General features: G+C 37.6%; 3 protein-coding genes across 4 annotated transcripts in view; 2 read left to right on the top strand and 1 right to left on the bottom strand.

Annotated features, from left to right (window-relative positions):
- Positions 1-4,387, top strand: part of LOC6638889 (carboxypeptidase N subunit 2) — an 82,011-nt gene extending 77,624 nt beyond the window's left edge. Inside the window, exon 8 of one of the 2 annotated variants that reach the window (XR_002724273.2) lies at positions 4,323-4,387. The gene's annotated coding sequence lies outside the window, so the exon portion shown is untranslated. The remainder of the gene's footprint in view (positions 1-4,322) is intronic. The other variant, XM_023178631.2, reaches the window with a different exon arrangement.
- LOC6638890 overlaps positions 1-19,964 on the bottom strand; it is a 103,577-nt gene that overhangs the window by 66,632 nt on the left and 16,981 nt on the right. The window lies entirely within an intron of this gene.
- On the top strand, positions 19,286-19,837 carry LOC111519191. The gene is made up of 2 exons (XM_023178641.1): positions 19,286-19,315; positions 19,395-19,837. The coding sequence occupies exons 1-2, from the start codon at positions 19,309-19,311 to the stop codon at positions 19,736-19,738; spliced, it is 351 nt and encodes a 116-aa protein (XP_023034409.1). The 5' UTR covers positions 19,286-19,308; the 3' UTR covers positions 19,739-19,837.

The raw sequence follows: 19,964 nt of genomic DNA, 5'->3' as shown, positions 1-19,964 counted from the left end.
ATAACAAGAGGATAAGCGGTGAGGAGGACAAAACACAGAGTGAAGGAAGAAGTCAAGCGCATTTTGCGTATGTCAGGAATCTTCCCCGTCTCTCTCTCTCTTTTTACCTCGAAAGTAAACTGACTATCTCTGGCTAGACAGGCGTATCATTAACGCAGCAACTGGCTCTGCCGCGCATGTGCCACTTACGTATGTACAAATGTTCGTTCTCAGTTCTGTGTTCTGGCAAAAGTCTAGTAACGTGGCTTGGCAAAAACTAAGCTGCTATCATGTTGAAGTACTTGGCCCCAAAAAAAAAAAAAACTAAAAAACTAAACACATACACAAACACCAACTGGCAACTTGCAACAACTTGAAACCATGGCGAGTGGCGGCAATGTGTAGGGCTTCTGTTGCTGTTGTTGCTGCTGCTGCATGCATTTCCACTTGAGCTAACCTGGGGTGTCACATTCGTCGTCGCCGTCACTCACAGTCTTAGTCAGTCAACTCCGCCGCCGCCGCCGAATCCGACTCCAACTCACAATTGTGCTCCGTCAGCTTTAGCCGTTTGACTGTTGCAATTCTTTTGGTATTTGTGGCAGCCACAAAACGAATCTCATTTTTGGTTTTTGCATTGAATTGATGTCTTCGTCTCTCTGACACCTTGAGGTGTTCATTTTCATGCCAAAAGAAAATGCGCTTAATTATGCATCGTTTTTCATTTTCTCGGTTTCCATTTGAATGTTTGCAACTAAGTAGAGCATGCCGCAAGGCCAGAGATTGCGTTTACGATTGCTGCCGTTGTCGTTGCTGTTGTCGTTATTCGGCATTCCAACACACACAAAAATTTACGCAATAATATTAAAATGGGCGAGGGTTTTTGGGGGGGAAAAAGTTCGTTAAATCTCTGGTGGAAATATGAATGAATACTTTATTGAATATTGTGCAACGTATGCAAAATGATGGGCACCAAACATTGCTAGAGGAGTGCTGTTCCTCCGACTGTTGCTGGTTGCCATGGTCATTGCCGTTGCCGTTGCCGTTGCTGGTAAACCGAAGACCACAACTGACAGGAAACCATTTAAACTGACCTCAAATGACAACGACAGTGACAGGAGCCAGGCTCCAGGCCCACATACATGCTATAAACATATACATATACATATATGTATGTATGTATGTATAAAAAATAAAAACCAACCATAGACGGACAAAAAGGGAACACAACAGCAGTACAATAGCACAATGCAAGTAAAAAAAATGGTAGCCCAGCCACAAACAAATTGGCAGCAATTGGACACCAACAAAAGGCGACAAAAGCAGAGGTAGAGCCTTCTGCAGCTCCCTGTTTCACTCCCACTCACAAAGTACAACAAATTTAATAAAAAAATACTACAACAAAAGACAAGAAGTATCTGAACGTATGCAAATATGCGAAAACCCAAAATGTATTTTGTTTTTCATGAATCACTTCCCAAGCACATAGTAAAAAATAAACGAAATTAATAAATTTCTCCTTAATCAAAGCCAATTTCAAATGCTTCTTAAGTTGGTTTCTTGACATCAAATTGAAATTCCGGAAAACTTGAGGCACAGAAAAGAATCCTTAACGTCGTAAAAATGTGTGTGTATCTTTTTTATTCTGTTTATTTGAAGAAACTTTCGATTTGCCAACTGAGTAAATTTTAGTGGGCAAATTTAGTGGTCCCATCCACTTAACTTGTTTCAGCTTCTAGCCCACTTTATGATCTCACATTTGCCACACAGTTCTTCTGGCTGCTGCTGCTGCTGGTTGTTACGGAGATGCAATGCAAATTGCAACTCTTATGCAAGGGCATCAACGGCAGCAAAAAGAAGGTAACTCAACACGCAGCAACTTGGTATGGGGTACTTGGTATGGGTATGGGTATGGGCATGGGTATGGGGTCTCAGGTCTGCAAACTCCAAGCCACATCTTAGAGAGCGCTCCGCTTTATGCTCGGCTCCCTAGTTACAGTCACAAAATGCAATTTTAGCTTTCAATTGGCCGTGGAAACGCAATTGTTGGTGTCGGTTTGTTGCTTTGGCTTTGGACGTTTCTGTGTAGTGGATTTTTTCCTTCTCCGGTTTTTCCCCTTTGTATACCATGCACCCATACGATCAAATGGTATATACCTACGTAACAGGTAAATAGAATCGTATCCTATTGAATAGGGAATATATTTTCTTTAACATCCGAGTCGATCTTGTCCGGTCAATGCGTCCGTCCTTTTGCAAACACACCCAGTCTGTTTTGACAGACTACATGGAGCTAGAGTAACAAACTAATTAAGTGTGTTAAAGAAAACGCGTGTTTATCATAGGACAAAATTTTTAACAGATTTCATATTGGTCATGAAATAATTGTTTCACTGGAAGGTAAATCAAAGTCGGTCCGACGACTTATTTTTTAAAATTTTTTTTCCTTTTTTTTTGGTACGGGTTTGGGTCATTTTCGTTGTTGTATTTGGTTTGGTTTTGCCTCTTGCCGCATACAATGGCCAACGATAACTTTGCATTACATTAGTATGTATGTACATATATATGTTCATCTCGATGTGCATGCTTTTGTATTTGGATTTGTATGGAAGTGTGTATGTCTCTGTGTGTGTGTGTGTGTGTGTGTGTGTGGGAAAGATATAGTTCTTCGCCTCTCCTCCCTCTCACAAACTGGTTTTTGGCTATACTCCTTTTCACTTTGGCATTTGCAACAATTGCAACAGTTGCCGCGACTGCTGCTGCTGCTATTTTTATTTATTATTTTTATAGCCAAAAGACAATATAAATACATTGATTTTTATGTATGTATAAATGTTCCTTCCCCACACACTCCAAACTGTTGTTTTCCTCTCTATATATTTTTTGTATTTTTATTGTTGTACTTTTTGTTCGGTCACATCTGCAGAACTGTAGGAAAAAGCCAAAGGCAAACGAGACACAATGCAAAAATTTTGTGATATGTGAACTTTTGACTTGCATCTATCTCTCTATCTCTCTTTATTATTTTACATATATGTATACGTATCTATTCCCTCTTTCTATTTCTATGTGTGCACTGTCTTATCATTATGAACAGCTGTTAGCTTTATTATCAAATTGTCATGACTTGGCCATTTGGCTCAATTTACGTCATGGTGAGATTCACGTGCTTTTCCTTCTTTTTGTTCCACCAGTAAATAAATCACTTTCGCTATAAGTATCAATCTCTGACATGTGGCAAAAGTTGAACTTAAACTTCACACACCAAACTCACATATACACACACACACACACACACACACACAGCGGGACAGATCAGGTCGCCGTCTCTGTCTTTGTCAAAAAGAAAGCAAACAAAATGTTGTCACACTGAAATGCGGATACAATAAAAGTTTATTTTTTCTTTCCCTTTTTTCCTGGCTGCTGATGGCGTCGTCGTCGTCGTCGTCGCGAGTCACCAAAGTGCACCCCATGGAGCAATCACTCGATGCCAACAACAACAAGAAGAGCACAAGCACATCAACAATATTGGTAAGGGTACAGGCTAAGAAGAGTAGGAGGCAGCATAAGAAATAAGGAGCCAAGCGAAGTCAGGAGCGTAGCCATCAAAAGCAACCAATTGCATTTGTTTTTCACCGGCGAAAGATTGCACATCATCAATCGGAGAACTCTTTTGATAAATCCCATTTTGGAAAACATGTATTTTAAAACCATTTCAATGACTCAACGAGTGCTTTTCGAAAGGTTGTTAGTATGAGTAATTTTTAGATATCCGGTTAGTATCGTATTAGGTTCCTGTTCTTTTCAAATATTCCCCCTTTGGAAGGAGATACAATGCTCTGGACGCCCTTGCCGGAAAGGACTCTACTATTCGTCTCTTTCTCTGCCTGTCTGTCGGGCATTAATGGCAGCTGATGTTGCTGCTGTTGTTGCTGCTAAAGCTTTTTCGTTGCGCCCCGATCCCTATGTTGCTGTCGTCTTCGTCGTCGTCGTCACACGCATCTATAAAAGTTTATTAAATTTACAAGGAACTTTTATGCAGTTACTTTCTGACATGCTGCCCTGCTCCTCCTTTTCGTTTTTTATTTTTTTCTCATTGTTGCCTTTCTGCCCCTTGCTACTCAGCCTCCGCACAATTCTTTCATTCAGGGTTCTCTTTGGCCATAAAATTGACAACGACAATGTAAATATGCCACAACAGATCCAAACCCAAGCCCAAACCCGAACCCAAAAGCAAAACTCAAACCCGACCAGGATTTCAATTTAAATGAACTTGCAGATGATTTTTTTATTTTATTTTGTTGCTTTTGCTTTCTTCCCTTTTTTTTCTTTCAATAATTTTGCAGGTCATATGGAAAATTACGGTTACAGCAACGACAACACCAACAACATCAGCAACAGCATTGAAAGGTATGCAAATAAAAACTGAAACAAAAAATAAGAATAAAATCGTTTCTGTATTTGGATCGAAACGTTGATATCCTACAAATTTACTAATGGTTTCCCTTGGTTTCGGAAATATTATTGACCTGATTAGAACTTAGAGATTGGCTGATCGGCAGACACAACAGCAAAGTCCAAGATTTAGACTGATAAGAATCGATTTCATAATTCGGTATATTATCAAAAGTTGCATGCAGTGGATGCAACCTATACTCTTTTTTTGTGTATAGGGTATAATATGCAAAAGGCTTCTCAACGACATTGAAATACAGCAGGCAACTTGTCACATGTCACAATTTAGTGGCTGATTTTTGTTTTCAGAATACATTTGTATATGTGTATTTTTTTTTCGCTCACAAAGCGGATGAACTGTGTGAATGCTGTGATGAGGTGGAGACGGTGGGAAGGGGAGGTGCCGGTGAGCGGAGTCTGGGGCCGTTATCATGTCTCACTTTGGCAACGCCAACGCCGTGCGCCGTATGCCGTACGTGTTTGTTGGGTTCGTTCATTCGTTCGTTTCGTAGTGAAAGGAAGTTGACCTCTAAAGTTTAATGCATTTAAATAAATCTTGAAACGAAAACACATTAAGCGAACCGAAAACGAAGCTGAAAGCGAAAAATCCAAGTCACAGCAGCCACAGAGCACGAATTTGTTGCAAAAAGCTCACAACGAAAATTCAAAACAAAAAATTTAAATTTTTTGCAATTAAATTGGCAACGCGTGTAGCCCCAGCCGCCTAGCCATAAAAAAGCCGGTTGGCCCATGTGAGGCTATGACTCATATCGCGTATACGTACGAAGCTGAAGAGACCAAGAGGAATGTTTTCTTAACGCAAATGCAAATTGCATTTAATAAAATTTCTTTTTATATTAAGAGATCTTTATCTTAAATTAATTAACTGAACATATTGAGGAAATCAAAGTGGAGATCTGTATAACAGATCCGATTTAACTTCTGGTTCAATGCCTTCAATTAAAGTATATATGTATGTACATTGTACATATGTATATGTATATGTATTTATGTGTGAGTATAGGATTTACGGTTTCTACTGACAAGCAATGATTTTCCAATTCCTTCAACTGTACTTTTAGTTTAATCTGAGCCACAAATATGACTGGTTTTTTGTTCGCTGTTCCCACTTTAAAAAGTATTTGAATCGACGTAATCGGATCTTATTTGGGTTTTACTAGTAATAAAAGTAAAAAATGGTTGCCAGGTTAATAAAAAAAAACCTGTTGAGCTGTAATAACAGCATCTGTAAAACTGCAGATGGCGTCAGAATTGTCAATTGATGGACTGATGACCACTAAAATGTTATGTTTCACAGTCAGGTTAAAATTTCATTATATATGTATGAATATCCTAAGTATCTGTATATGTATGTAAGTATATGTTATATACTTCTATTCTATTCAAACCAGAGCAATTTAATTCAAATGGCCTTCTTCAGATAGAATGATATGAACGTACATATAAATATATAAATGAGAATACTCGTATATCATACGTTTATCTAGTGGGAGCATCATCATCATCTTTGTTGAGTGCTTCACTTCCGTTGCTTTGTTGCGGTTTGCCCTTGTTCTCTTTTTTTGTGTTTAAGTGATTGCATCTTTGCAGTTTACGGCCCAAAAGTTAGTTCTTAATTGCCTGACCCGAACGACCTGTCGAATAAGAAATTCAACACGAAACAGCAGCAAACATCAATGTCAACATGGGCACCTAACACCTGCTAAAAAGTATCTCAAATTACATTTCCTTGTCACATTTCATTATCTTTCTGTGTTGTGTGTGTGTGTGTGTTGTTGTTGTTATTGTGCCTGGCTTAAGCTCAATTATGCGGACAATTAAGCATAATTTTGTTTAGAGAACTTTTGCAAACTCAAGAGATCAATAACTTTTGTTGCACGTCAAAATCTATTTAAATTCATTGCGGATTTCTGTTATTATTCGAGTTGCTTTTGCTTACGGATTAATTGTGGTTAATGACAAAATGCCATACAAATTTCCTTAATGGAGCTTCGAAGGCAAGCGAGGGGAAAGAAATAAGAAATAACAAAACCACTCGGCGGACTTGTCAATCAAAATTTGATCAATGAGCTCGTTTTCATTTTCATTTTCATTTTCATTTTGAATTTGAATTTGGTTTAGTTCTCCTATCTCCCTCTCTCTCTCTCTCTCTCTCTATGTCTGTCTGCCTGATTTGTCCTCATTTGAGGCTTGTTCGTGGGCTAGTTAATAAGTCTCTGACTGTTTGAAGGGGCGTTTTGCGGCTTTTTCTACCGATTTGGCCCTGCTGTGAAATAAAAATCACTGACCTATTAACCAACCCTCGCACACACAAAAATAACGTGTTTATGTGTTGTATGTGTGGGTGGTTATATCAATAGAGCAAGGCTATTTAACGCCTTTAATTGAGTTTTGTAATACATATTGAAATCACTTTCAATTTTTACGAGTAGAAACATTCATACAACATGATGACATAATGAAAAGATTCCATTGAAACATTTATTGTGTGCATATTTAGGAAAGGGCTCATAATAAATTGTTGGATGCAGCTGTTCTATGATTGACGCTAATTCGATGACTACAACTTTCCTTAGCAACAGTTTTTGTTTTAATGCCATCAATTCAACAGATGTTTAATTAGTTATTTGTTGTTTTTTTTTTTTTTTTATTGTCTTTTTTAATATTTTCTATTGCTAATTTCCCCTTTTAAATCTTTACACAAATATTTGTCATAAATTTTAAAAGCATTTCTGCCCAGACGTGTTTTTTATCTTTGTTAATTTTTGCTTATATTTGCCCTCTTGGTTTAACGACCTCTCGAAAAACAAAGTGTTCGACCCTAAACTTTTATTTTATTTCAATATGGTGGCTTTTTTATTGTTTTTCTTTCCTTTTAGAGGATTTGCTTTGTGCATTTTGCATTTAGCATATAGCCAGCACTTTGTCATTAGTTTTTTGCGCTCACTAAATTCTCTTTTTTTTTTGTTGTTAAACTTATGTATATATGTTTTATATATTTGCATAAATTAAAATGTAATTATAATATTGACCAGCAAACAAACGGAAATGATTTATGCATGAAATAAGCCCAAAGATATAGAGCTAAAATTGTCGCTGTCTATATAAAAAATATATGTTTGCATTAATAATTGCTGCAAATAAATTAACAAGTTATTACACATACACGAACGCACATACACATATAAAAGCCTTTCCCTCCTCTGCCTGCCATCTATCACTTCCCTTCCCTTGCCGCACTATGGAAAGTTGCTTTTTAATTTTTGAATGCTGAACTTTTAATTGTGGGCAATCAATTTTAAAAGTAAAATATATCAAAAAATAGTTTCTGATATTTCATATCGCTTGAATCGTTTATCAAATGGAATACACAAACACATACAGAAGCACAGATACATACATGCCAGAAGAATACATAAATTTACAAACATATCTACGTATACATGTATACACATATGCTTGAATAGTTATGGTTATGGTATGAATTCATTTTTAGAAAGTGAATTGTAGCTGCGAGTTGAAGTTGAAGTTGGAATTCGGTTAAGGTGAAGAGGCTGCGGAGGGCGTGGATGGAGAGTCATCGATTATAAAGGCCTTAACATTGCTCTATAGCAGCTACTGTGCAAAATCGGCAAATCATTAAATTGAATTTCAAGAACACACACACATACACACATCAAGTGAATGAGTCAAAAAATCTACTCACAATACTATTCGAAGTGTTTATTTATTTGTTATTAATAATTCACAAAATAAAAATTTGCCCAATCATGGCCAAACTTCAGTTTTATGCCCAATCATTTAACCCCACGCACCGAAAAAAAAATTTTTACTTTCATTTCTCTTAATTATTATAATAAGCGATCGAGATCTTGAGCGCATGGCCAGGCCCCAGGCCAGGTTTTACTTATTCAAAGTCCCAAAGTACTGATCCAAAAAAAAAAAAACCAGAGTAAGTTACATGGGGAAAGGTGAACCAGACCCCTATATAGATGGTAGAACATACTACAGTAACACGTTTGGATACCCCTTAACTGCGAATGGCATTATAGACTTGATCAGACAATAAAATAAACCATAAGTTCATTAGGTAATTAACATTCAAATTATGGGGAAGCTTTGTAAACATTTTAAGATTCGATTCGTCTTAACACCCTTTCATAATGTGACCGCCTTTCGAAGGGCATCACAAATTTAACGCAACAAACTATGGAGTTTAGAATGACTTCATTTTTTACAAAGTTCAAACTACTTATGACAATTATTTCCGGAACTTTTTCTTTTTCATGTGCGAGTAGTATACATAGAAAAACAGAGAAAAAAAAAGGGGAACGAAATTCACAATTTGCCTTCGTTTGTCTGTCTATTCGTCTGTCTGACATTGCTTTCATTCAAACTGGGTCTCAAATGCTCTGAATTTCACAGCAAATTGTCGTATAATTTCCAATTATCAACAATTACCCGCTGTGAACTTAGTTTTAAAGTTGTCTTGAATTATTTTCGAGTACAGAGTTTAAGTTAAAAGTTGTTACTATTGCTGATGTTGTTGCTTTTGGCAGCCTAGTGACCTGAAAACCTCTTAAAAAATAAGTTGCGAAAGAGAAATTGTTCGGTTATCAACTTTTTAGCACAGACATGTGAATTATTGGTGAGTCAGCTGACTCAAAAACTGACTCTGTATCTGTGACTAGGCCTAAGTCCAGTTCAATGACTTTTATGTGGGTTACCACTTACTCCATTTTAATACTAATTGTTTATTAATCTTTATTGACCAACAATTGGGGACAATTGCATTTTGAAGAAATAAAAAAGCTACAAGTAAAGTATGTGATTGAGTAAGTTAACCATTCTCTCCATCCGGTTCGACACCCTGAAGTCGAGCAAATCAACTACAACTGGCTCTATGGCCAACGCAAGACACCAAGACCACCACCACCACCATCACACCACCAGCTGAGTCCGTTTAAAGAAAAAGTTGCTGTGCCAGTTTTGTGCAATGCTGCAGCAGTAGCCACCATTCACATATACACACACACACACACACACACACACACGCACTCAAAGCACATTTACACATATGTGTATATGTGGATATGTCCGTCCTATCTGGGGACTGGGTCTGGCTTTAATTATTTAATTTTTGCACTCATTTGCATAGTTTGCTCGCCTTTCGCAAGTGATTTGCATCTAAACGTTGAACCATTCTCTTCTCTCCCATTCTGTTTAGATTGCTATGCATTCGAGCATATTCCATCCCTTGCCACCACTCTCACCACTTCATGGCTCCCACTCATTCAAACACATATCTCTATCTGTATTATGACTGCCAGAGTTACATGCTTGAAATATATTCTTAAAGGTTGCTCATTTGAAGAGAACACACAGAGATTGTTTCGGATGAAAAGACTTTAACTACTTGTATACACAAACGAATCAATCAATTCTGTTGATTAAATCGATTAAACTTACAATTAGCTTTACCTGAGTAAGTTCAAATATATTTCAATATCTAATAGTGACATCAAGCTTATTATACTGTCTGCTCTACCAGAGCATACGCACATACAAACAGACAGTTGCATGTGCCCCAAATATTAAAGTATTAAAAACCTACAAAAAAAATGCAAATTTGTTTTTATGAATCAGCTGAAAGATGTTCATGGATGCCAACTGACAAAATGACGTAGGCTGGCCTTTCTCTCTCTCCACCTCTAACTATCTACCGCCACCATCTTCTCTACCTTCGGCAGCTCGTCTGCGGTTATGGCTGGTCATTGTCCAGTCCAAGCCAAGCTAGGTCCGGCCCGGTTCGGTCCGTCTCGGGTCTGGAAATGTCTTTCAATATTTTATGCGTAGGCGAGACGACGCTGTACTGAAACCGAAAACGAAGACATCGACATGGACTTCGACACACTGACTGACATTCATAAAAGCTGCTGAAAAATTAATGAAAATGCCGTACCAAATTGAAAACAATAACAGTCAGAGGCGGCAACGAAGGAGCAACAGAGACAGCAGTAGCAATGAGTAAGTAAGTATACCATAAAATGCAGTCAGTTGACCAAATATGCGCAAATGTTGTGGTTGATGGTAAGAAAAGAAAAGAGAAGAAAAAAAAAAACAAGCCAAAAAACCAAACTTAACAGCAAAGCAGAGACCGATGATGATGATGATGCTGGAGATGATGAAGCTCGAGAAGAAGCCTCTACTAAAATTAAAAAAAGACAGAGAGAGAGAGAGAAAGAAAAAACACAAACAAGCAACTTGAAAACTTGATGTAGGTCAAATATCTGTTTTTTTCTTTTCCCTCCATCTACCTCTCTCCCTGTCTTTTACTTTTTCCTGTGATGCTCTTTCTTCTTCTTGTGGTAATGCTGCTGAACGGGTAAGTGACGGGAGAGAGGTAAGTCAGGGGAACGACAGGGACAGGTCTTAAATGTCCGCCTTCGTGTTTTGTAGGCCAAATGCAAGAGACAAGGCAAGTTTATCAAGCATATGAGAAGAAGGAAGATAGCCCCAACCCAAAATGACCAATGGCCAATGGCCAATGTCTATGATGAAGTTGCTGACGTTGATGATGATGCTACAGCTGCTGCAGTAACAAGGATAAAAGTTACTCCAACATCGCATCACAGGATACGACATCAATATACCCATCCTTGAGAAATTTTTAAGACCACATTAGTAAAATTTACTATATTCTGCTAAGATTTCTCAGGCGTAAAGTTTTTTTTTTCCAATATATCTTTGTGAATAAAGTATTGATTGACCAGAGGTTGACAAGAGTAATGTCTTGAAGCATCTTATGAGTATTTCGGCCCTTATGGTCGTACTTCATTTAAGTAATACATATTTTTACGAAATAATCTCAAGTTAATGTCCGATTTTGTATATATGTTTATAATTGATTGGGGCATATTACAGGGTATAACTAGCACTACCTAAACAATTTAAGATGTTGTTGCTAAAATTGAGCTCCTTTTTAATTGCTGCAAGACTGAAAGTTCTCTGGCATCTGTCAATTAAGGCTCTCGCAAGGCCCAGCAGCAGAAGCAGAACACAATTCAGCCGCAATGCCCATGAAAAGAAATAATCGCCAAGCTAAGTCAACGCAACAACAACTTAACATCGAAACAGAAAAAAAAACTAAAAAGAAGCAAAAAAAAAAAACAACAAAAAATTGGTCCATGAACGTGATCAATTATAGTGGCTCATTGTCTTGTTGTTGTGCTTTTCAAAATCAATAATCAACAACAAAAGCGCTGGCGCGAGCAAGTCAAGGTCCAAGCAAAATCTATTTTCTGTTGTATCGAAATTAAAACATAAATAATAACTGTGTATAACTCGCACAAAATGCATAGAAAATCACATCAATATCAATGTCAGTTTCGGTTTCAGCTCTTTTTAATGGCCATAGAGACATAGGTAAGACATAAGACACACAACAAGACACAATCAGACACAAAACGTAGTGTCAGAGAAACCTCAGAAAGACAGGGGGCAGCGACTTGTTGACTCTTGGCATTGCCTCTGTCCCTCTTGAATTGGCAGCAGCTGCCCCCGGGCCAATTAGACCAAATGGTGTTATTTGAGCAAGCCAAAAATAAATCGAAGAAGTGACCTGGCACTTTTTTTCCTCCCTCGACAGTCGATAATATTATTTTTAGGCCAGCACCAAGTGACTTCCGCCAACCAAACCATTTGAGCCTAATAGTTTAAAATGCAAAACTATCTAATATAAACGGGTATTTAGGTTCCTCATAGTCACATTGCTTTAGATTAGATCTTACCATTTGCATGGGCTGAAGTGATTCGTAATATACGCTCATTATAAATTTCTTTTGCTTTCTTACTGGTTTCATCATTTTAGATGGCATCGAATTAGTTTTAATTTTTTCCGCATTGAATGGAAATGGACAACATCAAACTAATGTTCACTAAAACAGTCTCAGCTTGCCTTTTCTAAGTAAGTAGATCTTTTTTAAACCATTGTTTGTGCACATTCTGTTTTCTTTTCTCTTTTTTTTTTCGCTCTATCTCTCTTTCTCTTTTTTGGTTTGCTGCTGTTGCTGTTGTGTATTGTCTTCGTTTTTAATTTCGTTAATGGATTTTGCTTTTGTTGCCTTTAAGACCATTTGTGCAATTAAATGCATTAAACAAAGTCATAAAATGTAATAATACATAGAAAGATGGCTAACAGAAGGGACGCAGTGGATCATGAATGGATGTTCTTATGGCCAATTTGAGGTTAATGTGCAATTTGCCTGACCCGTTACTTTTAGCCAAAACAAGAAATAAAAAAAAAACAAAAAAAAAAAAACAAATAAACAAAGAAACCAAAGAAAAAAGTTATTTATGATTGTCTCTATATAAACTGTAAAGGAAACTCTCTTTGTAAAACCAAAACCAAAAACCAAATTGGCCTTGGCTAATTGATGGCTACATATATTTCTTGTCTTCTCGTTGTTGCATGGCTGAGCATTTGCTTTACCCTCAATGATATATAATTAGTTAGTCAAATTGGCCGACTTTTTTATTACCTACTTTTTTCTTCGTTTTTTTTTGTTTGTGCCTTTTACAAATGAACTCTAAAAAGCAGAAAGCTTGTATACAAATTGCACGCCCTGGCCTCACTAATTTGGTAAGAGCTCTGCATGAAGAAAAAAAAGAGGCTAAAATGTTGTAACTTATGGCTCATACATAGACACAAATACACGCTAACATGGTGAGCTATTGAAAGGCCGCTGCACAATTTTCTTTTTAAAAGTTATTAGCGTGTTTTATTTTCTTTTATTTCTATCATTCCTTATTTTTTTGCCTGTTCATTCTGCCATTTTCATTAAAAGGCATAAATTGTGCAGAAAAATGCTTGTCTGAGTCTCAGCCTCTGTCTGAGTCTGGTTCTGGTCTGGTCTTTCCAAACCTCCCCCCGTGAATCTACCCTTTTTCACAAGAAGGAGCACGAATATATACCTATCTATGGAGTGTGTGTGTGTGTGTGTTTTGTGTGTGAGTATGAATGTGTGTTCAGTATTTTATTCTGCCTTTGCGCTTTTATTTACGATTTCTCTACCCTTCTCCTCTTTTAGTTTCAAACACTGTATTTTCTCGGGCATTGCATTCATGGCGGCGTTTTGTATGAATGAAAGTTGCATGAGTGCCTGAATAAGCGTTGGAATGAATGCATGAATGAATGACTCAGTGAGCGAGTGGGTGAATGAGTTAGCTAGTGAGTGAGGGGGTCCCTACTTCGAATTCCCCAGATAAAGAATGTTGCAACAACAAAACGCTTGGATATTTAAACATTTGACAGCTAATGCAATGCTGTACCCCACTGCGTATGCTTAACATTTGCATTTCCTTTTTCAAGGGAATAAAAAATAAGCGGGTGAAAATTAGTTCGGAAGATATCGCCAAAAATAAATTGAAAAATGTAATGGAATACAAATACATTCAACCCAGACACAAAGTCGTCGTCGTCGTCGTCGTTGCCATTAGCCCAAGCCAAAACGCCCCAAGGGAAAGGGAAAGGGAAAAGTGCGAAATGGGCGAAGCGAACGAAACGGAAATGGAAGCCTTTGAAATGCTAAGAACACCAAAAGCAACAGCTATGAAATATATATTATTGCATATTATATTTAGCTGTTAGGCTATGTACACTCTTATATGGATAAGCCAACCAAGTGCCTGCTATTTCAATCTGAAACGCTTTTCAATTATTTAGTATTGCAAATTTTTATTCGCGAAGACTTTTTGTCATTAATAATGAATGAAGATCATGATAATGGATTCTGCAAGGATCATAACCGATTGTGCAAAGGTACATACATATGCCATTTTCTTTTCGGAAAGAAATTCGCTGTATACATTTCATCTGCACATCTTCTGCCTTAGCATCCATCCTAACTCAGGTATTAAAGTAAAATTAGGGCTTAAATGAGTTCTAAGAAAACAGTGCTCCGTAACTTTTCACTTTTCTTGGCTCTTGTGAGTTTTCGCTTTTCTTCATACACCTTAAGTTTGAAAGCTAATAAGAAAACAAAAGTCTGGAACAACAATTTCTGGCAGTTTGGTTTATTACGCCGACGACGACGCCATAAACTTTCATGTGCTGCCAAGTTTTTGGTCGTGATCTTTTACTCTTTACCGCCACCGCCCGATGCGGAGCAGCCCAACTACGCTGTCTAGCCAAACACGCCAAAGCATTTAAATTAGTTTTGCGTTTTCGCTTCTCTCTAATTATTGGCCAGACACGTTCAAAGAGGGCCCCTGCTAAGCCCACCAAAAAAAATTAAAAGAGACAACAAAAAAGGGCGTATGTCATTGTCACTGCAAGACACGCATAAATCTCGCGACTATGTCAATCGCATCAAAGTCACGTAATCTGTGTGACATTTTCACTGAAACGTAGAAATCTCCGCCACACCGCATATAGAGAGTCTCCGCCATCATTATGCAGTTGGCCAAATAAATAGATCGATAGATGAATAGATATAGCAACCTGTTCATCATTAACTGATAGTGAAGGTCGCCAAAAGACATAATAAATTAATCAATGTCAGCAAAGATTTTCTAATATTATTTGTGCTTACATTTTTCTTAATAATCTTTAACCGTTTTGTGAAGAGAATCCATTTAATTGACTTAATAAAATTTTCGACATGAAACGTTAATACTTGAAAAGACAATAAATAAATACATATGTACATATGAATAAATTACTCTAAAAGAGCAGTCCGAATAATATCAAAACGATGTAATTATGGGCATAAATTTTATTTATTGAGAATTTTTATAGATTGTCTATTACGATTAAAACTTAGGAATATAACTGTATCAGTCAATACAACTGTGTAAAGCAAGGCCAAGAGCAACAAATATAACAGAAGACGTGAACAACACTTTCCTTTACATGCCAACAACACTTAAGCCTTTCTATGCTCTTGTCATTGTTGTTGTCGTTGTACTCTGCTCTGCTCTCTAAACAGTTTTCAAGTTGTGCGAAACTGGAAATTAAAAACGCTTAATATGCACTTCCGGTGGAGGGCAAATTCAGAGCGTTAGAGTTAACTCAGACAGAGAGTTGGCCATTGCGAAGGCGACTGTCACTCAGACAACAGCAGCAGCAACACCAACACCAACGCCAACGCCACCAACAACTTATCAGCACCATCAGCAACAACAACGGAGCAACATTTTCAGTTGATATGTTTGTTTGTTCGGCTTGTCGCTTTTGTTTTTTGGCGACTTTTGTTGCTACTCTAACCCTTTTTGCGCGTTTTTTTTTTGTTGTTTTTGTTTTTCCGTTTTCTTTTGTTTTGTTGTTTTGCTTTTTCACTTGCCTTGCGCTAAATGTTGTTTACTCTTTGTCATTGTTAGTGTTGTTGCCATTTTTCTTTTGTTTTTCCCAACATTGTTGTTGCTGTTGCACGGCTATGCTGCTGCTGCTGGTTGCCGTTGGTTACTTTAACATTCACCTACTTTTCACCTTGTTAGCTGCTGCTGCGCTTGGCCATGGCAACTCATCAAAGCGGCGGCAAAAATCTTGAAATGAAATTAGAAGTTGACGCAATGCGAAGAAGCAGCAGCAGGAACAACAAAAAAAGCTAGACAAAGGCAACAGGAAAAAATAAAAAACAAACACAAAACAAAGTGAAAAATGCAACCAAGAGAAGATGAAGCTGAAGATCTACCATCTAAGGCAACAAAAGCAATAGCAGCAACAGCAACGTAAGCAATTGCCTGCTAAGTAGAAAGTTAATTAGGCTTAAATGTGCGAGAAGTCGACGATGACGGCAAAAATCTTGCCCCGAAAGCCAATTAAAAATTCTTATGCTTTTGCTTTTTCTAATAATTTACTTTTTTATTTTTTGCCTTGGCAGCGGCGGCAGTAGCAGCTGCAGCTGCTTGTTAATTAATTTTTATGCATTTTAACAAATTTTCGTTCAATCTACAACTTTGGTTTTTACTTTGGCTTTGTTCGCGCTTATCCAAGCGAACCAATCAATGGCCAAATATAAGGAAGAAGAAAAAAAGAAAAAAACAAAACGATAGCCAAAACTTTCGTTTCAAGTAAATTTCACTGGGGGCAGCGACAACAACACAGATGACATTAATTGGTCCTATTAAAGTATTTGCTAATAAGTTGGGAAGCACAAAGACCAACTTTTGGTCGAATGATTGTCGTTCATCGTCCTTAATACTGCTGCTGTTATGGTTGTTGTTCTCAGGCATGTTGCTGCTGGTTGACAGTGGCAAAATCAAAACGATTAACACTTGAATTGGGCCATATGTGTGTAGAGCGTGTGTGGTCTTAACTATGTCCCCAGCTTGTCTCTAATATTATCGTTAACCAGTTGTTTATAATCAAATCGAGTCGAATTTGAAATACCCTTTATGGTTTCCTTGGAGCAGTTGTTGAATAAGAGTTTAGTGCATAAACGTTTAATTAAGGTTTAAAATAATTATGTTATTATAGGTACACATGTAGGCATATTCGAATTATTATATATGCTTACATCACGAAAATCTTAACAAAGGCCAAGCAAACCAAATACCTACACACACTTTCATACACAGGAAACTGTGTACGGGGCTGAAAGGTCACCAAAGCCACGGACAATGGCAGCAACTAATTTAAAGCTTAACTCTAATCAAAGTTGAAACAGCGGCAGCCAGACTCTCGCACAAACACTCGCACATACAATAGACACACACACACACACACAACCACTGAATTGGTAAATTCTGAACTGAACTAGACTAAACCGAAGGGGTAGAGTGTCTACTTGTACAAAATGCATCACTCGAGCTGGTCAACTAATCCCCCAAAAACCACAAAGGGCCAACTTCTAGTGGCAAAGGCAACGGGGCAACTTTAGGCCAATTTACATGCTTTATACAGCAGTAGAAACAGAAGCAGCAGCAGCAGCAGCAGCTATTGCATAATTAAAATTTGAAATTAATTTCATAATTTTGTCATGCATTTTTCCATTATTAACAGATTTTTGTATGAGTTGTCGAAACAAAAGGCTCTTGGCCACATTTTGTTCTCCTTTAGAAAAATATACAAAAGTATGTATACATGTATATGTATATTAAAATTCATTTTGTCCAAAAAGTTAGTAACTTCTTTTTTGTCTGGCTATGACTGACCCACTGACTTTCTAACATGCACGACATATACGGTAAAAACTTCTATAAATCTTAAATCGACCTTTCTTAAGGATCCTCCGATTAAGACATAACCTCTAGGAAAGATTAAAACAGCAGATGACAGTAGCCGGCGGATTTTAGAATAGTGTATAGAAATGTCTGTAATTTTCATCTGAGGAATATTTTTGGCCCTATGTTTCCAGTTTTGTTCTATTCTGTTCTGTTTGGTTCTTTTCTGTTGTGTCCCGGTTCCTGTTCTGGTTATGGTTCTGTTTTTGGTCTGTTGTTCGTTGTTGCCATTTATTATTTATGTGCATTTTGATGTGGACTACGGAAAAACTCGTTCTTTTGGCTTACATTTTTATTTTTATAGTTATTTTGTGGAAACTTTGTGTGCTGGCGATGGTGGTGGACGAACAGCAAGTGGGGGGAAGGCAAAAATGTATATTTGTTGCATATTTTCGTCGTTTGTGAATTGCACACTAAAAAGTAAAATTCTACTGATTTCCATTTGACACTTGAAATTCTAAATTCGCTCTCCTCTACATACATACATATGTGGGTTAATTAGCATCGAGTATAACAGTCTCTCGAGTACACACTCGCAGATACATCTACATTTGTATACTTCCACATACACGTACTCATCGCCGCATTACACGTAACTGGAAACTGAGTACCGAGAGCCCATTAACATGAGCAACTTTACTTGAATTTCCGCAATGCATAGAAAAATACAGTTCCGATTTAACCTGCCTTAATAAGGCCAATGCAGAGCCGAGCAGACCAGAAACTGATGTAATCCCAACGCACTGCCAGAAGGCATTCCTCTCCCCAACTTCTCTGTCTCTCTCTATCTTTGTATCGTCACTATTGTGTGTAAATTTGTTGCCATTTCTGTGTTTTTCGTTTCGTATTGCACATAAAAGGTAATTTCTAATTTGATGGTGTTTTATTGTTTCTTTTTCTCCAGTTTATGGCTCTGGCTCTATGTGTCTTACACTTATGCAACGTTAAGGCAGCCAGCGGCGCATGCGTTCAAATTACATGGCCGATAAATGCGACTGAACCCTGACAGCTGCTGCTGCTGCTGCTTCTGCTGTTGAGAAAGGCCATCGCGACTGCAGTGCGCTGCTGTTGCTCGTAAAAGCATAACGGCGTTCATTAATCATGCAGGCCACGGAAAAAACAGCGCAAGAAAAGTGTAATAGAGAGAGAAACAGAAAGAGAATGAAAAAGCAAGGCTAGAATCATCGCAGAAACTTCTGTGTTCCATCGACAACTGTTACCAATTAGCAGAAACATGCAAAGCGCATTTGCAAATGAACAGCAACAACATAGCGACACACAGCAAATGAAGTAAATCGCCTGCGAGAAAACTGAGAAAAAATCCGAATTTTGTATTTGCGATGCATTGAAATATGTAAACTAAACTAAATCTTATGCTGAGTACACCACGAAATCTTAGGAAAGTAATACTACTAACTACTAATTTAAACACAGAATCTCATTTAAGGGCAAGTGTTCTAAGTAGTCTTAAATTTTAATCAATACATAGAAGGCTATGACTATGCTTTCGACTTAAAATCGCTTACAAACTCAATAAATTCGTCAAAATTTTCGAGTAAGGGGGCAGTTTCTCTCTCTCATTGTGCTCTCGATATACAATATAAAAATTTGATACAAAATCAAAATTGAATCATGGCAAGTATGTCAATTATCAAGAATCATTTATAGTCGCCATGGCTACTCTTAATTGGCTTGGCTGCCCAACCCTCTCATCATAGGTTCTGCACAGGTTCCAAGTTTGAAGTCGATGGGGCAACCAACAACTACAATAATGCCAGCTAATTATTTGAATGACAAAAATATTGCTCTGGAGATTGAAACTCTTGGACATACTGTGAGCTATGCACTCTATAGGCATCGCAAGGAGTTGTCACGCCACAAACGCCGCCCGAAGCGTCTGTCCCACACCAAACGTGCACTGACAAAAGCACTCACGTGGCAACAGGCACAATTGGATCGCCAACCATGGCAGCGCCTTCGAGATACGATGAAGCGTTCATACAAGATCTGGTCAGGCAAATTAGGAAAAGGGAACGCTAGCACATCCAGCCATTCTCCATAAAGAAAGATTAATGTGTACAAATTTTTCTTTGTTTTTTTTTTCGATTTTAAGTTTGCTTTGTAAGTTGTGAGACCATTAAAGCTATATTGTTTTCATATATGTATGTAGAGGCGAGATCGTTGTCTTTTAAAGGTTTTCGATACATTTTAGCGTTTAGATAGATCAATATGTTGCAGTTACCATAGACACTTCGCACACCTTCGTTGCCTTACATGGAACTTCTATG

Source organism: Drosophila willistoni (assembly GCF_018902025.1).
Source record: "Drosophila willistoni isolate 14030-0811.24 chromosome XR unlocalized genomic scaffold, UCI_dwil_1.1 Seg144, whole genome shotgun sequence".
In the NCBI taxonomy this organism is placed as follows: domain Eukaryota; kingdom Metazoa; phylum Arthropoda; class Insecta; order Diptera; family Drosophilidae; genus Drosophila; species Drosophila willistoni.
This window is presented reverse-complemented; position numbering and strand designations above follow the sequence as displayed.